The 16317-nt window shown below is 48.5% G+C and overlaps 4 protein-coding genes across 5 annotated transcripts; 1 reads left to right on the top strand and 3 right to left on the bottom strand.

The window, feature by feature from the left end:
• Nucleotides 1-292: 292 nt before the first annotated feature.
• On the top strand, nt 293-1673 carry FOXG_21825 (uncharacterized protein; the record flags this gene model as incomplete). 2 transcript variants are annotated; one of them, XM_018402191.1, is made up of 2 exons in its annotated part: nt 293-672; nt 722-1673. In XM_018402191.1, exon 2 carries the CDS (start codon nt 781-783, stop codon nt 1297-1299), a length of 519 nt encoding a protein of 172 aa, XP_018254929.1. In that variant the 5' UTR covers nt 293-672; nt 722-780. The 2 variants fall into 2 exon arrangements, with proteins under 2 accessions (XP_018254929.1, XP_018254930.1); XM_018402192.1 differs by having other exon boundaries at nt 520-651; nt 719-1299.
• A 1078-nt stretch (nt 1674-2751) lies between these two features.
• Nucleotides 2752-4868, bottom strand: FOXG_14904 (uncharacterized protein). The gene is made up of 2 exons (XM_018394971.1): nt 3297-4868; nt 2752-3242 (listed from the first exon to the last, which is right to left on the bottom strand). The coding sequence occupies exons 1-2, from the start codon at nt 4593-4595 to the stop codon at nt 2922-2924; spliced, it is 1620 nt and encodes a 539-aa protein (XP_018254928.1). The 5' UTR covers nt 4596-4868; the 3' UTR covers nt 2752-2921.
• A 4710-nt stretch (nt 4869-9578) lies between these two features.
• Nucleotides 9579-12986, bottom strand: FOXG_14903 (uncharacterized protein; the record flags this gene model as incomplete). The annotated part of the gene is made up of 3 exons (XM_018394970.1): nt 9579-10354; nt 10408-12369; nt 12435-12986. 3 exons carry the CDS (start codon nt 12984-12986, stop codon nt 9686-9688), a joined length of 3183 nt encoding a protein of 1060 aa, XP_018254927.1. The 3' UTR covers nt 9579-9685.
• Nucleotides 12987-15617: 2631 nt separating this feature from the next.
• FOXG_21824 (uncharacterized protein) lies at nt 15618-16278 on the bottom strand (the record flags this gene model as incomplete). Its single annotated transcript, XM_018402190.1, has 2 exons — nt 15618-15793; nt 15844-16278. The coding sequence occupies one exon, from the start codon at nt 16276-16278 to the stop codon at nt 15922-15924; it is 357 nt and encodes a 118-aa protein (XP_018254926.1). The 3' UTR covers nt 15618-15793; nt 15844-15921.
• Nucleotides 16279-16317: the final 39 nt, after the last annotated feature.

Raw genomic sequence — 16317 nt, 5'->3', positions numbered from 1 at the left:
CGGCTCCTTCGCCTTCAGAGAATATTGTATAAAATTCAATATCCTCGTTGCTTTACTTCTTCCTCATTCAACACATATGCTTCAACGATGGACCTAGGCGTTTTTCAGTGGTTAAAGAATGCACACCAAAAAAGGCTGCGAGAAGCTTTGCGGAAGGGAAATCTGACGTTCAACCGCCGTGACTTTGCAGGCTCCTTCAAGGTATGTGTTAGCAACTCACATCTTCTCCAAAAGAGGGGTCTTTTCACATACTAATTCTTACAATATCAGGAGATCTTTGAAGAAGGCTTCACAGCTACCCACATCATCGCCGGCTTCGAAAAGTCAGGCATTTTCCCGCCGACTGAGGCGCCGGCGGTTAGTTATCTGCTGAAGAAGAAGCTGAAGACTCGTAAGGCTATTAATCCGGCGTTATCTTCACTTTTACCGGCGGAAAATCGCTTCCCTATGGCCTCTGATACAGCAAGAGATGTCGGCAACCGCTATCACGATATTCTGAGCTCCCCAACGCGCCGGGGACTTGAAGCTATACAGAAGATCGTCAGCGAAGCTGTTGTGCTTGAAGATATCGTGAAAAAACACGTTGCAGATCGTCAACAGCGTATTGAGAAGAGATATCATCAGAGAAAGCGCGGAAAGCGAGGAAGACCGGTAGGAGATTATTTTCATAATGTAAGCTTAGAAGAGCTTCGTGAACAACAGGCTGAATTTATTGAAGTAGGTGCAAAGGCCGAGCAAAGGTCACAGCTTCGAAATATACGATCTTTTGCAATACGGCAGATGGAAGAGATAAAAGCTGAGTGGCAGCAAAAGAAGGAGGTTATCGTCGACGGCGTTGAAAAGAACATGCGCTTTAAACAGTGGCTTGAACACACCAAAAGAGATGTAGAATATGCTTCCCTCGATGCATCACGAGCCGAGATATCCTTACAGCTGAAGAAGAAGGAAGATTGCTTCATGATTGATACCCAGCTTGCCCCGGAAGCTCGTGAGGCTATTCGCAACGCCGGCTTCGCAGCAAAGCCCCTCTCAGCAGCAGATTTATCCGGCCTTCTCAACAGCGATGACTCTGTCGATTTTCAACTTACGCAACCGCCGGCTGATGCCGATTTTAACGAAGAAGATAGCCTCATCGATTTATCGGAAGAAAAGGAAGTCGCGATCCCTCATCGCCGCCTTGCCTGCCTGACTACGAGTCCCCCCTTCCAACGGTGCCTTCAACACCATGCCCGGCTCAACACCAAGCCCAATTTCGCGATGCCCTCATTTCCCTCATTGAAGAAGAAAGATCTGTTATAGGAGCAAGTCACAGGCCTCGAGAAGGACAGGAAAGCACCCAATTTACTAGAGAAAGCGTCATCAATCGGCAGGCAAGCTTGCCGCCGCTGCAGCTATTTCCCTCTTACAGTTACAGTCAATGACATATATATCATCACAGGAAGCTTCATTTCAATTGATTCAGCAATTTAACCTCTTTTGACGCCTTCAGAATGAAGATACATTGACAATGCCGCAAAACACACCAAAAATCGGGCCCAACGGGTGTCCCACCGTTTTGTGACTGTCCCGCCTTTTTGTGCCCAACTAAGCTTGCTTAGTTGCCCCCCCACGGCTCGAGCCAACGGGTACCACTTTCCGATAAAGCCAAATTGCAGCAGCACCACGCCTTGAATCCTTTCAACCCCAAGCTTGCTGTCTGATTAGGCGCGTCATGCGCGAGGAACTAGCGTTTAGGGTGGGGGGGGCGAACTGCAATTCTTGAGAAGTTAGAATTTTGACCGTGCCACTTCAACTTTTCGATCACTACTGTACCACGACCATGAGTTCTAACATAGAATCAGGCTCGTCTGATGTAATCTAACCGTTCATTCTGCTTCCTCAATATAAAATCCTTATATGTCAGGTGCGTCAGTTCGGGTGCGTTGCTGGTGAAGTTGCTACGCACTTGCAACCACGGCATCATGGCATAAACGCGGAGAGCCGACGCAAACTAGCAAAAATAATTCAAATACTCCCCCATATATTGCAAAACCAGTCTTAGCTCGATCAAATACAACATCCACCGCCGACAATCCAACCCATTATTTGTCTTGGTACACCGAAGCGGGATGGACTCAAGTGTCGAATATGCGGCACGTTTCTGCCTCAGGTTCCAAAGATTCAAGCTCATTGTGCCAAAAGCACCAGTGGATTAATCCAAGGTGCAAAGGAAGGTCATCGACGGAATCCCCAACGCCTCCCGCTGAACTACCATGGATTGCTGGAATCAGCTGTCAACGGTTTTTCCTTTCCAGGTCAGGCAACAAATGGTTCCAAGTCGACCAAAATAGTAATAGACAGAAAATATATCAATCTGGATCAATGGACCGAATACACGTAATGTCTGACAGGTGCGACCGTTACACAGTGGTTCCCGCCCCGTCCGGACGACGACAACAGAGAGACAGGCCAGGCAAAACGTTTGAAATTTCAAAGCTATGGCTATCTGGTGATGCAGTTCACTTCGCTGACACAATTCGCATTGGTAATGGGTGGTCGAATGTGCGTCGCCAGTCATGTTGCTTCGCGTGCGCTGTGCACTGTCATTCTCTACCTTATCACGCATTTCCAGATCCTCCCGGCCCCGGAATTATCTGATCGTACGGCTTGGGACCCTTTGGAGGGCTTGCTAAGCAACGGAAACCATCAAGCGAGACCAAAAGCAACGAAAGTCAGATTGGTGCCCAGGGACTTGGCTACAACAAAGAGAATGCTTTCGCTGTCACATTGAGCAAGGGCAAAGTGATTGTTATAGCTTAGTGATATCAATTTAGGGGTCAGGTCTATACAAGAAGAGCGCAATAACAGATCTATGATACGGATATTTGTGCCCACGAACAGTGTAATGAACCGGTCGGTCTTCATCCCTCTGAGGGTACGTCTCATTCGAACTCAATGATAATCTCAGGGGCGCCCTCAAATCCAGCAGGCATCGTATGGACCAAACTCCAATAATTGTGGTCGTAAATTGGACTTCCCGAACCACCATATCGGCCAGCGAATGTGACCTTCGGCACGGGATTTGCATTTCCAGAGACAGATATCGAGATGCCTTGAATGTCAGCCCACGACTGGACATCCCTCTTCGCAAGTGAGGGAGATGCCACAAAAGTGAATACAGAACTGCTGGTCCCTTCAGGATAAGTCACTTTCAGCTTCTTTGGCGAGACTTGCATCAGGACGTGGGCCTCAGTAGGACGGAGCTGAGTGTTGCGTCAGTAAAGGCAGGAGTGAATTCTGAAGCCGTATTAACGTACGCTGAGCCATCCGATGCTATCATCTTCATAAGCCCAATGTGCAACAGCGGGATGGAACTGGGACTTGTTATTCGACGGTCCGTTTGCGCTCTGCGTCCGATACGACTGAGCTCCGATCATCAGCGACTCGCTGAGCCACGTCGTGATATTGCGGGTATCAAGGTCGTAGGGCGGATAGTAGGCCTTCCCTTTGTATGTCCTCTCTCCATCAAATATCTTCAGTGACTCCTTAAGATCCTCCGAAAGCAATGAGTTGTGGAATTCCGAGTGGACGGCAATGAGTGGCGCCCAAGCCCAGTCACGGGCATGGCTCATGACTTCCGGGTACTGCCATACACCCGCCTCTTTTCTCCCGATAATGGGTGCGAGAAAGTGAGATAGGATGCCGAGAGAGTTGGTCATGTCGAACGTGTATGAACGGTCCCATGGACCAGCGAGGTTCCGCATCCCCGGATTCCACAGTTGCGATGTGTAATTCCAGACACCGCGCAGGAGATCTGGACCTCTTTGGGAGAGAATACTATCCTCATGGCCATACTTACACCATAGTGTAAGACCAAAGAGTGAAATGCCGGTGTAAGTCGCTGAGTTGAATTCAGAAAGCGTATCATGCAAGTCAAAGAGGTCAATAATCTTCTTCGCATAATCCTCTCCAGCCCGTGTCATATTGTCATCGCCTATTTGGCGACCGGTCCAGCTTGTCCCGATTGCACGCATGATTGCAGTGTTGCTGTAAGATGGATAGAGGTTATCTCCGTTCACACCACCCTCGCGGTATGAGCCGCCAATGCTGCAGTTACGTAGACTTTCCAGTATAAGCCCCTTCAAATCGTCAGACAACAGGTCACCGAACTCTTCGTATATCGTGATGAAGCTGAGACCGACGAAGCCTCGCCAGTTCGGGTCCCACGATCCGTACATGCGGGCAGGGTACCATGTTGTTCCAACAGTTGACTCCTCCGGCTCTCGCGTATAGTCGCCATACCACAAATCTTTGGGGTTGTCATGCTGGTCCTTGATGACGTATCTTATGACATCCTCAGCCCTTGAGGCATCACCGTCGCCGTTCCGTGCAAGAAGTCCGACCGCATACCATGTAGAGGCTAGTGTCTCGTGGTTCATTGCCGCCTTAGATTCGAGGTCATATAGCTGTGAGATCTTCGGGTCGTAGAACTTGTCCATCCACTCCATAGAGTCTTCAACCATTGCTTTCGCCTCTCCTAGTAGCGCCCATGATTGCGCAACATGCTGGGTAAGAACGCCAAGGAGGCAAGCATGCACCCCACCAGAGACCTTCATATTGGCTTCAAAGATTGGAAAGGATCAAGATGTCTCTTTTGTCCGGTCTGATCAAGAAGGTGACGAATCTCAGTGAGGATGATCAGCTACCGTGATAGAGCAAAAGTTATCTGAACAGTCGCAAAGGACTGAGGCAGACATTGCTTATTTGTATTGAGTCTTCTTGCTGGTTGGATTTAGCGCGCATCTTGTGGCTCTGTGTCTTCGTCTCCTAATCCAAATCCTACCTCAAAAGCAAAGCCAGCTGCTATTCGTTGGAAAGCGGTATGAGTGACACCTTGGTGACCAAATCGTGCATGTGGAAAGTCCAATGCATCCTGGCTCATACTTGGTTAGCAACAGGTAGGTGCTCAAGAGGCTTACATGCTAAATTCATCCATGACTGCGCAGCCGATACCGCATTATGCCTACTATGCGAGCCCCGATACCTTCAACTAGGTCTATAATGTCGCGATTTGGTTATTCCTGGCTTATTGAGGGCATATCCAAGATCCTTAGTGGCATAGTCTAAACGTCTTTGCTTTACTGTACTATTTCTGTGATTGTTCACTCTGAAATACCTATGAGTGGCGGGCGCGCATAGACTGAGGCACGGGCCGCAACGGTCATTACGCAAAAAAATAACCTTCTCGCAGGCGAATTAACCTTATTGGTTGAGTATTTCTGGGCCATTAGGGATGCGGCTGAGGGGCCCGGGGCTACATTTTAGGAAGCCAGCGCTTACGAAATTCGTGCCAGTCCCAGCGAACATGGCTATCCAGCTGCCATAATGTTTGTGCGCAAAGGTGGGGACGGCTTAATGATTGAGCTCTATGACGACAGTCAAATAGAGTCGATGAGCGACGCATCTTTAACCATGACTACCCGGATTTGCTATAATTGATATGTCATATTTCTCGAGACATTGGAGAAGCAGTATTTATCAAATACTATAGACCTGGGATGGCTGGGAAGGATTTGACGTTTGGTCTTCGTTTTTAGCCTCCAGCCTCCAGCCTCCAGGCCCTCGAAACAAGACCGAATGGGCGCTGGGAAAAAATTGGGTGGGGACGGGACCAAAGAGAATGTACGGGCGTTGGGTTTCACCAGTCTCCCCTCCGCTCCGTCCTAAACTCTAGTCCAGATTAGGGCTTCTACCCACCATCACAATACGGTGTTAGGTCTTATTCAGTAGCACGGCAGTTTTGGCAGTCACCCATCGCTGTGTTCAGCCATGACGCCATCTTAGCTCGTATGAGGGATCTCGATAGTGAGATGCTGTTGGGCTTACCCAGGCGGCAGCATCGGCGCCAGAGGACGTACGGAAAGGGGTTGTAGATGCTCCATGGCCTCATTGACTGTAAGACCAACGGCTGTGGATGAGGTTATCTATGGATATTACTTACCATTTGATCATGGCAGATCAGAGTTACGTCGAACAGTAGGGTAGCTGTCTATCAAACCTCTGCCTTCAACCCGACGCTGCACGATATCGCTTGAAACGTTGGGGTCTGAGGTTCAGGCATCAGTAAATTGGGGCTAGCGGAGGGCAGAGGGCTTCAGCACCAGCAGCAACCTCGTATCCTCCACCTAGGATGCGACCTGTGGTATTCTGAAGCACGACATCCAATATGAATGATATTGAAACCTACCAATCTCAGAAGTGATGAAAGGCGCGGTTCGATCCGGGGTTGGGCAATTACCAAGAGAAGCAACGAAGAGACAGAAGGATTCGCTCCACTGCGCCACCCCCTAGCAAAACAAGCTGCATTGTGGCTCTTAAACCTCGCAAGCCCTGGATTCAGGAATAAGGGTCAAAGCGGGTAACGGTGGGAAAGAGCCGAGGTCAGGAATGGCATGGTGACAATCGAGCGGGGACGGACCAGGGTTAGCTGTGAGTGGTGGGGAAGCGGTGATCAGTGCAAGAGTAGCCTTGTGGCTTCGTGCTTTATTATGTTACAGATACTCCGCGTCATAGACCCAAATAGATGTCTGCAGATGATCAATAACCTCCACGGCTTTCTGGGCTGCTGCGACCACCATTCATGTTTGATGCCGTATCTGGTCAACTCCATGTGCCTCGTCTGCATCCTAAGCATTTGCAAAAGCTTATTCTGGATGCCCGGGCCTGATCCCGCTTCACCTTCAGGCCTTTGTTCTGGGCGCGACGACATAGACATAGGGTAGCAAGAACGGGACGTTGATAAGACGGAACGAGGCATGGGATGAGGTTTCAGGACCGGCACGAGCCAGATGTATTGTGTTAAGGTCCAGTCGGTTTGCTTGACCCCAGTATTGGTTTCATTCACAAGCCCGCGCCGCCCACCCCACCAAACCCGTAACTCACACGCCAATGATGAGTCGAGCAGCCAGTTTCTGCGTATCGCGTACCTTCTCTAGGAATTATTCGCAGGCGATTTGGCTCAAATCGCCTAACAAACTGGGTCATCTCGCTTGCGTTTTGGAGCTGAATCGTTTGGAGCTGGGTCGAGTCGTTGATTGGCTAAAAATAGACATCATGAAAAAGGTGACTAGACATGGGCGTAGGGAGTTGACCAAAACTACTTTCCCTACACTATACCCAGTCTCAAGGTCATTTAGATATTATAAAAACTCTTTTTATCTTCGTTCCTGCTCTCGTTGTGACGTTATCGCTCGTATTAGTTGTGAACCTCGTCGTCGCTTCACCAGCCCATAGCCAGTAGAATTTCGTGGTCAAAACTAGTCCTTCCACGAGCTAGCGCACTGCATACCCGCGCTAAGTCTGTTTAGACAAGTAATCTCCACATCTGTAACCTTAGGGGGGTTACGGATGTATTTGTGTAAGTACTCTGTTTGATTTGTTTTATCCCTTTCAGTGCCAAACTTCTCATCTATTCTATACGTCCAAATAGCACCTGTTAAGCCTTCGAGTATGGATGAGTCACTTGGTTCTGAGCTCGAACGTAAGAGGCGCGGAAGACCACGCCAATACGCTACTCCTACTCAAGAATTATCAGCAGAAACGCATTGCGTTTCCTGTTTTTGACCAATCACTGTCTAGTGTTTTTGCCCCATATTTTCCCAAATGAAAACGCACTGCGTTTCTCGCACCGCAGCAATGAAATCAGAAAACCTAAAACACGAAACGCGTCGCGTTTCCGTCGGCTGACCCTTGTCAAGTTCAACAACTTGACTACAGACCTAAAGAACAACATTCATTACCATTGTCTATTGAAACTCACGTGTTTATCATCTTTGTATAGTATCTACTCCATCTCCGCCATTCTACCCTGTCTATTATATTTATATATGCTTAGTCATAATGGTCCGCTCCTCTGTTCATTTACAACATTGCCATCCCACTTTACCCCTACATCCTTATTGTCCGTCCCATTTTTAGTAAAAGAGGAAATTCACCACCTCTTATTGGCTCATACCCTTGTAAAATCCTCTTTCACTGAAAAAGGGACAGTATTTTGAGAGGTCCTAGCCGAGTTTTTGATTAAAAGTGCGCGATAAACCTTCTCATTGGCTGGTTTGTTCCTTTGGTGCAATCTGCGCAGCTAGCTTTACTTTTGTGGCGTAGAGCGATACTACCTCCTGAGCGCCTATGTGCAAATTGATACTTTGACCGCGCGTGTTTCGTGACGGCGTCGTAGAAATATAGGAAGGGCTCTACTGGCGCCAGTATATGTGCAACAAGATTTCGCCCTCCTCGATTGATTCTTATTCTTGTCAGTCTTCCACTTTTGCCTTGATGGATTGAGTACTCTGGCGACCCTACTCTTCTATTCTTAATTGTCGTGTACCCCTGATTGTCGCGTTTCCTTGTCTACTTCTCACGTGAAAACCTATGTCCGGCCTATCGCCATATATCCATACTCCTAGAAATGCAAATGGAATGCAATGAAAAGACCGAATATAAACCCTGAATAGGCTACTGAGAGGCCTCAATCTGTACGTAAATGGCTCCATAGAGTTGATGAATTGGCTGAGGTATGACTGTTTAAAGTTATAATATCAGTTGAGCTAACCACAGAATTAGATGATTTGCTCTGACGAATCCTCTATCAACAATTCATCTAGGAACCCTAACCCCCTCCTGTTCCGGGCAGTACATGAAAACTACAATCTAGGGCTCTTGAAAAAGCAGGATGATATAAATCCTCGGATTTCACAGATGTACTGGGCAGAAATCTGGAGAATAGGTCGTACGCCATTAATTTCAATAAAGCTCGATCCAGTATCCAAAAAGAACGGTTATTCAGCTTGGAGTTATGTGATTGCACTTCGCGATGGTCTCCTGTCCCCATACGATGGAAATAGACAGTTCCAACAAGATAATACAAGTATACATACATCAGAAGATACTGCTAGGTTCCCCCTTGCACATACAATTGAACTGCTCGAATGGCCTCCAAATTCCCCTGATCTGAGCCCAATTAAGAACCTTTGGAATCTCCTCAAACGGGACTTAAAGAGGCCATTACCACATCTACGTAATGTAAAGGACAACGAGGCTGATCAAGCTGAATTTGTAAGATGCGCGAATCTGGCGTGGGAAGCTATCCCCCAATCAACGATTTGCAGGCTGATGGACTCAATGAGGGAGCGCCTCGTTGTGGTTAAGGCTGTGCGTGGTTGGTATACAAGATATTAAATGGCAGAACTGGGGCTTTATTTTGATATGTATATAAGTTAAATTAATAATTAAATAACTTAGAAATTTAGTTTTGGAGTTACATGGTGACAATCTGGGTATAAGGAAAAAAGTACAAGAGAGTGTCAGAAGTCAGAGGAATCGGAAGTCAAGAGAGTATTGGACGAGGCAAAGAAAAGATTGGGAACAGCGATAATTTTTCTTGGGCTTCTGGGCTAGGGTAGGCCAGGTGATTTTGATAATTGACCGAGTGCATCACGATGGATGGACAACAGTGCGTAGAAAGAAGGAACTGGCCGTAGTATGTAATGGATTTTGATTATACCAAAGCTCTCAGTTGCTCGGTTACTAGTATCATTTATAGTATCTTATTTGAAGTTTGCATTCTAAATGTTCCCGGGGGGCAAGATCACTTTGACTTCTCAGTAAGGCTACTGTAACCAGAGAGGTAATTATGCTTGACTCCGCTCTAAGAAAACTTCATCAACAGTACACGACCTGAACGACAGCCGATAGCGACCGCTGATCCCACGACAGCGGATTCCTCCACTCGATACTCCTGAGGTAGCCAAAGCACCCCCTTTCCATCCTTTACAACCCATATACCATCGATGCTTATACCCCAACCAGATTGCCGAACACTCCGTAAAGTTGCGTCAGTCGACCGGCTATTAATGGCAGACAGTAGAGCCGGGAGGCCCAGGTTCAGAAGTCCAATGTCGGTAGAGAGGAGGGAGTTTGTGATGGGATCAAATGAAAGGTGAGTAATCACCCGGCCAATCTCGAGCGTCTGCACGCACGTACCTATTGCCGTATCCCAGACCTTGATTGTCTTATCGTCTGAGCCTGAGGCGAGCCGCTGGCCATCCGCCGAGAAGGCCACCGAGTTTACCGAATCGCAATGGCCTTTGAGTGTTTGCAAGCATGCATTCCAGTCTGATTCCACGCTCGGCTTGAGCGTGATCCAGTTCGGTTCTTCTTTTTGGAAGAGTTCTCTAATTAGGCTGCGGGTAGGACTAAACACGAGTGCTGATGCATTGGCCTGTAATGGAGCAATCTCGATGGCCCGCTTGTGAGAAAGAATAAAGCGGCGTGCGTCTTGAAGAAGTTCTATTAGTTGTTGTGCTTCCTTGGTTTTCTGTTAATATGTCAGTCTGTCTTCCGTTTGTGTATAAATTTATAATAACTCACTACTAAAGCTTCGAGCTTCTGCACTGCCATGACGCCCTTCGACATGTTGCGTAACAGACTGAGAGATTCTAACCAATACAGATACTTGTTTCGAAGGAAGTCATGGACGATCCCCACGTCCTGTAGGCTCTTATCACCCATCTTCGCCCGGGGTTCCGAGTCATGGAGATGGTCTACCCAGAAGACGCAGGAATATCGTATCGAAGCCAATGGGTCAGGGTCGGGCGGCGAGACCTGGTCGATGGGGAATCCTGGAGCGCCCAGTTTGTAAACGTCGCGTTTGAGAGTCTCCGAGAGGGCTTCCAGAGACCTCGAGAAGATGGCATGGTGCTGGTGCGCGGCGCCAGAGGGTAGGATTTGGTCGGATGCCTTGTTCAGCAGGAAATCCTTGGCTGATTGATGCACAAAGTAGATGACACGTTCTCGAAGAGTCAGGAAAGAACCACAGGATCTGATGATTTCTTCCAAGTCGTCCTGGTCGAGGTCCTCGAGTGACTCAATAAGAGCCTTCAACTCGTCCAAGGTGATAGGTCGGTATACGACCGAAGCAATGGCCAGGACCTCCTTGCAAAGGCCCGCATCCTTCGAATCACCGATATGCCCTATCATTCGGTCATAGAGCGAATCAAGCCCCGGAGAGAGTGACTTCAACGTGTTGAGCGTATGCCGTTTTCGGACCGTGGGACCTGCGAGCTCTTGACAGACCAAGGCCACCCAGAGGAACGTGCCGTCGGCATTTGAGGTTAAGTAGTTATTGATGACGTCCCTTGTTTCCTTGTCGTATTTCTTATGGCTTGCCAATCTGTCCACCTTGTATCTAATGTACGTGTCAACAGCTTTGGAGATTGAGTCCTTGTTCAACTCGAGGTGCAGCCTGACTTTGTGCTTTGTATTGCCCAGTTTATCCTCAATGTCCTGCCAGTTCCGACTAGACACGATCCACTTGACGCGAGAAGGCCTGACAATCAAGTCGAGAAGCTGATGTCGATTCGTTTTGCATTCGTCGAGGGCATCAACAATCAGGATCGCACCATCCAAGCTCGAGTCATTGATCATGGCCGTAAGGATCTTGGATAAGGCTTCCCAGGCATTCCTATCCTCAAAAAGCTGCTTGCCCGCATGGTCGTGCTTCTCCCGCACATGTGAGATGAGTGCCGGTTGTTGGACGACTAGAAGATAGACCAGACCGCGCAGCACGGCCGTTGCGTTACTCAGCCGTGCCTCGGTGGCCTGGCAGAAGAAATAGGACAGGTTATTGTTGGGGCCCTTCTCCAGCTCGTCGATGATGCCGCATAGCAGCATCGTCTTACCCTTGCCAGGGGCGCCTTTGATCCAGAGAAGCTGGCTCTGCGGATCGTCACGCCATCGCTGGAAGTTGTCGTTGTCGAGGATCCAGCGGTAAGAGTCCCTGAGCAGGCCGCCCTTTGTATCTTGGATGCGCGTCATGTCGTTGCGAGGGTCAGTCTCGCGCAGGTCTTTCAGGCATTGCTTGTCCGCATCGTCTTGGTGTCTCTTGTCCAGCTGCTGTATTTGGTCCTGGATGGCCGAATGGATGTCTTGGAGATTTATCTCTATAGCGCTTGCGGCCCCGGTGAGTTCCCGAAGTTGCACCTTGCTCGCTTCAGTATTGTATTGCTCGAGGTCTCTTTGCACGGCAGCCTCGGCTTCCTGGATCTCGCTGAGCTGGCCAGCCCAATCATCGATTTTGACCATATCCCTTCCGATGACAACAGCCCAGTTACGGTAATAAATGCAGGTGCTCTTCATCTGGTACGACAGAAGTTTCTCGTAGAGCTGTACAATGTGCTTCTCCAGTTGGACGCGCAGTCCCGCGGATGATTGTTTGGCCTTGTTCTCGTTGAGTAGCAGGGACACCAAGTTCCAGTACCACTCCATTCTCGCCAGGACGTAGGCGATGCCTTTGCGATTGTCGCGTGCCTCGGTGACGGGGTTCGAGAGGATCTATCAGCTGTGAGTGGGAGTCATCCACTGTTCTCTTTTCGGTTGAGAAATTTGATTATACACACCTCTAGTCCAAAGCAGACGCCGACCCAGGCGACGGCAGCTTCGGGAGCGGCATGTACAGCCTTGTCCACAATTCCTCTCACCGCTTGCACTGCTTGTAATCCTTCGTCGATGCCTCGCTTGATGGACGCTGCCCTGTGCGTCCGGTCCAGTCCTTGCTGGACCAACTGCTGCATTTGACGATACCTTGTCTTTCGAGTCATTCCTATCTCGTTTTTTGTTGGTCGAGAGGCAACAGAGGGCGAGTCGTTTCGGCAAAGTTCAGCTGATAGGATCTGCTCGTAGGCTTCGACCAGTTTGGGCTCGCTGGCTTTGAGCTCGTCGTAGGCCTGGTTCCAAAGTCGCTCTTGTAGACTCGGCAGCGGCGGGGTATCGGAATCCGTCGAGGTAGGTGGAGAGGGTTGAGATGTCGGTCGAGTGCTTGGCTGGGATGCAGGCCGAGACGGTGTTGGCGAAGGTGTTAGTGGTGAAGGAGCCGAGACGGATTCTTGGGGAGCGGCCTGCAACAACCTTCTGGCCTTGAATTTCGCTTTCTCAAACAAGATAGGCGCCATCTTCACAAAGAAGGCATGGAGGCCTTGTTACGATATGACGGCATCAGTGAAATGGCTTTCCACTCCGATCGATAAATCGGGACGGCAATGGATTGCCATCAGTGACGACGCGGGACAGCAACATGTTTGTGGGATTTGCGTGCGGGGAGGCCTCAGCAGCTGAAAAGGACCCCTGTAGCCAGGCGCAGCTTATGAGCCCAATAGAATTGCAAAGTAATGGATGTCCAGCTGCGCCATGTCAATCGCATGGCTATGCCGTGTTGGAGATGGAAAGCGCAAGCCAAAGCAGGTGAGGAAAGAGACATGAATAGGCTGGCACGATTTGATTTTATGTGTGCACGGCCAGTTGTCAGATCACGCTGGGCTGGTAGCTTACCCTACTCTTCCATTCCTAATTGTCGTGTACCCCTAATTGTGGCATACCCCTTTCTACTTCTCCAGTTCTTGTCTATCTCCGGTTTATTCCCATATAATCCATAGCGACTGATTTGTCTCATTTCAATCGACGATCTGCGCGTCACACACATTATACTTGGTCCGTCAACTACAACTGGGAGGAGACAATCACGTTAGTGACAGGGCGGACAGCGAAGATGACGGATCCTGCGGCGAGGACTGGTACGATGACTGGTACGACGACTGTGAAATTCCCTCTGATTCTGAAAATACAGATATAGACGAATATTTCGACAAAAGTATAGGATTTTTTTTTTTTTTAAAAAAAATCTAGCAAGATTTATAACGTGTTTTATAAGCGAGTGTCCCATATAAGCGAGTGTCCCAAAAATCTCAACCTTCTCAATTAAATCAGTAATAAAAACAACATAACCTATCAGATCAATTAAAATTACTCGCTATATTCTTCTCCATGAACCTCAATTCCCTCCTGACAGGTTCTTGCATTATGCCCGGCCTTGCCGCATTTGCTACAATGGCAAACCCTCGGTCCTTCAGACCTTCCGCGACCACCACTTCTCGAGGATTCGGCTGCTACCTGCCTATCAACATCCATCTGATCAATTGCTTGTGATGCCTCCTCTATAGCTAAAGGCCCTCCTTTCTGTAGTCTAGTTCTTTTTCCTCTTCGGCGCTGGCCTAGTATCCGATTCTCTTGTTCAACTTGTCGAAGCCTATCCTCTAGTAAGACCATCTTATGGATAAGGACGCTTGTTGCCTTCTCAAAATGCTTAACAGCTTTAATAATTGACTCTGGGGAGCTACTCTTATGATTTATGACCCGTCCCTGTAGATATTTGGAATGCGATTGGGCCTCTAGTAGTGTCTTTGGGGTCCTTGCAGTCCAAGGGGTCGAAGGTGCCGTGACCTCTGCGGGAGGCGTCGGGGTCCGTAACTGTATATCAAGCTTTGAGATAACATTTTCTGGGTTAAAGGGAGCAAGCCCAGCTCCTTTAAAAACCCCCTGGATATTGCTTTTTGTAATAGTAGCTCGGTGGGCGGCGTGAAAGGCGGGAAAGAACTCGGTCTTAGAGATGTGGTTTATAGAGCATCTCATTAGACGCTCTATTTCTCGCCCATAGGCCTTTTTCAGCGGCCCAAAGCACCCTACATCAAGGGGCTGAAGTAGATGAGAGGCATGAGCAGGCATACAGAGCGTAATAATCTTATTCTCCTTACAATATCTCTCGAATTCGACGGAGTGGTGACTGTCATGACCATCAAGGATTAAAAGGCGATAGGGACCAGTTGATCGGTTAGTTGTAGCCTGATTGAAGTGCTTTAGCCAGTCAAGACCTAGCTGGTTATTGGTCCATCCATTTTCGCTTAATGCAATAACCCAATCGCCGGGGAGGTCGCATTCTCGATACCAATTGGCAAGGTGATATTGGCCTGAACCAATGATGAACGGCGCGATCGATTGACCTTCTGCATTAACCGCCTCAATTACAGTAATCCATTCTCGATTTGCAGGCTGTACTGATTTTGGCATCCCTCGCCTTTCTGCACTTGTAATAACCATTCCGGGCTCAATTATACCCATCATAAAGCCGGTCTCATCAAAGTTCCAGATATCATCTGATCGGATACCGTATTTCGCGATTATATTCTCTACGAGGCGAAACCAGCCCCAAATAATCGTTGGATCTTCGCACTTAGCTCTCTGATAGTCATATCTCCGAAATCGACGTGTCTTGAGCTCTGGTTGTCGCCGGATAAAGTTATGAACCCAGAGCTTGCCGACTGGTGATGCGTCTCGGTCAGCAAGTAGAGAATTGGCCATTCCTTCCACAAAATCCTGCCGTGGGGGGAAACCCTCGCGAACCTAGGTCAAGGATAAATTGAACTATTATCTGATCTTCTAGATCAGATAGTTTCCGTGACTTTGTGGTAGTATCACGCGTTGAACGAACGCCATTCTGGCGTCGACCTAAGGTACGGTAATTGACTTGATATGTAGTCGCCGCCTTTCGGGTACTTAATTTTGGGTTATTTTGAAGGGCCTGAAGGGCAAGAAGGATCCGAGCTTCATATGAAGACTGGGACATATTGAGTTGTTAAGAAATGTTGAATTGAATGGTGATAATGTAAGGTGAGGGATTTTTGGGACACTCGCTTATATGGGACACTCGCTTATAAAACACGTTATAGCTTATTTTAAGACTTATATAACTTATCCCTTTGAGTGCCACAGCCCTTCAGTAGGTATCTCGACCCACTTGACCCCACGTACAAGAAGGTGACAAAAGCTCCACTGCAAACGCAGTTGAAAGGGCTGTCTTCGCCTGTAACTTGGCTACCTCTTTGGCGGTATAGTCATCTAATTCAGCAATTTCAATTGGCTGACAACCCTCTATAGCAGCTTGAGTACAAGTTGGCCTGTAGCGGCTGATTTACTTACCTTGATTGGTTATGTACCCCTGTCCTGACCCCTCTGAAGGGCTGTGGCACTCAAAGGGATAGATTGTTTCGTCCACGTTTATTGGTGGCCCATAACGCTGGTGCTTGAGGAGCTGGTGTTGTTGCAAGAGAGGATCAAGGTGGGTGCGCTGGTTGGGACGCATTCGGCTCCATAAACATTGACTGTTGATGATGGGGTCGAGACATTGGAGGGGGTAGAGCAGGGAGTGGTGCTCGCCCAAGATTCGCAGTTATTGAATAGAGGGACGTATTGTTGGCTGTGGTCGAAGAAGGAGTTGTAGTCGCCAGAGAATGGCGATTCGCAAGTACTAGGAATAGCATGGCTACCGGTACTAAGACTGTGGTCGTAGACTGTTGAGGTTAACGAGAGCTGTCGTGGAGTTAGATCTGGTGCAGAGTAAGGTGATGAAGTCATCGGCGCTCCAGTATTACTCTTGAGTCGAATTAGTTCTTC

This window comes from Fusarium oxysporum, chromosome 3, assembly GCF_000149955.1.
Source record: "Fusarium oxysporum f. sp. lycopersici 4287 chromosome 3, whole genome shotgun sequence".
Taxonomy (NCBI): Eukaryota; Fungi; Ascomycota; class Sordariomycetes; order Hypocreales; family Nectriaceae; genus Fusarium; species Fusarium oxysporum.
The sequence above is the reverse complement of the archived record's forward strand: the minus strand, read 5'-3'. Positions and strand labels throughout refer to the sequence as shown.